The sequence below is a fragment of the Cariama cristata genome, unplaced genomic scaffold (assembly GCF_000690535.1).
Source record: "Cariama cristata isolate BGI_N322 unplaced genomic scaffold, ASM69053v1 scaffold1733, whole genome shotgun sequence".
Lineage (NCBI taxonomy): Eukaryota > Metazoa > Chordata > Aves > Cariamiformes > Cariamidae > Cariama > Cariama cristata.
The window spans coordinates 1-1,350 of record NW_009608750.1 but is presented as its reverse complement, the minus strand read 5'-3'; the positions used below and the strand labels follow the sequence as shown (position 1 = coordinate 1,350).

Genomic DNA, 1,350 nt, shown 5'->3' with positions numbered 1-1,350 from the left:
GCCAGGGAAAAAGAATTTTATTCAGGGAAGGAGGGGGGGAAAAAAAAAAAAACCAAACAACAAAAAAGGCAATTTCTCTACAGGCGGAACAGAGGCTGCACAGTGCAGCACAGAGCAACATTTTGCTCCCCGTCCACCAGCTCCTGCTTATAAATGAGCACTTTATCCCCAAGTATATCCCACTGCGTCGCCCTTTATGAAGGGCAGGGTCTGAGCCACCTTCACCCTCCGCAATCGCTTGTCCTCACTAATCGCAACTCGTTGGCTTAGTGACTGCTGATGGGCTTCGTCATCAGGGTATCAAGCTCCTAACGAGAAAAGAGCCACCTGGGCACGGCTTTGGTTGGGGGGGTCTGCCGGGGCACCCACAGCTGCCACCCACGGGGGGCTGGGTGGGCAACACCTCCAGCCTTCGACCGTTCCCCCCCGCCCACGGAGGGGGAAGCCCACTCGTGCAGGCGTGAAAAGTGAGTGCTCTTGCTCAGGGGAGCCCAGCCAGTATAGCTGCGCGTAAGTGAGGGCAATAATAATAATAATTACAATATGATATACATTTCACATCTATAGAACCGCCTGTAAATCAGATCGTGCCCTGACGGGGCAGCACGGGCAAACTGACCCGCACAGCGATCCAACACAATAACCACTCCAGCAAGAGGGAAGGACAGAAAGTTTGAAGAAACTCATTTATTCTAAAAATACTCAACTTCTTTGTTTTAAATAGTATTTGGTTTCACTTACTGCTCTCGCACTTCCCCATTCCTCAAGCGTTACAAAAATGCTTGAACGGAGCAACTCTGTGGATCTGAAGTCCGACAGAAGACTTACACGGTTTTGGGTAGTTACTCCACCGTCCTTCGCCCTAACCTCCTCCCTCAGGCGCTGCGTAGTTTCTAGTCGCAAGTTGGGGATAACGAACTACTTCGTACCTTCACATTTTGAGTATTTCCCATTTTACGTAAGAAGGCCAAGTTACACAAAAGTGCGTTATAACGAACAGTCAAATGTTCTTCTACGCAACCCATTTTGCCCGTAAGGTATTCGGCCAACAAAGATACTGCTTTTGGGGACCGAAACCCTACCTTTTGCGCATCTCCGGTGAAGTAGGCAATGGTCAAGGTGGGCAGGATCATGAAGAGTGCATTGTAATAGAGCAGACCGTACTTCCCCAGCTCCTAGAAATAAGAAACATCTGTGTACTCAAGCTGGTTCCAAACAGGAACATAAAGTCTCATTCACATCGCTACTGAAGACTGGGTCTTGTGAGTTAAATCCCTGTGGGGCTCTTGGAGACAGAAGAGTTGGAGGTAGGGGGTTATGTGTATGTAAAAATGTATGTATTTATAATTT

The 1,350-nt window shown here is 48.4% G+C and overlaps 1 protein-coding gene across 1 annotated transcript in view; it reads right to left on the bottom strand.

Annotated features, from left to right (window-relative positions):
- The window catches only part of SLC35D1 (solute carrier family 35 (UDP-GlcA/UDP-GalNAc transporter), member D1), a gene marked incomplete at its 5' end in the record, with an annotated part of 5,761 nt that extends 4,586 nt beyond the window's left edge, over positions 1–1,175 (bottom strand). Inside the window, one exon of the mRNA XM_009697243.1 lies at positions 1,083–1,175. Within this exon, the coding sequence (XP_009695545.1) occupies positions 1,083–1,175 (93 nt within the window). The remainder of the gene's footprint in view (positions 1–1,082) is intronic.
- Positions 1,176–1,350: the final 175 nt, after the last annotated feature.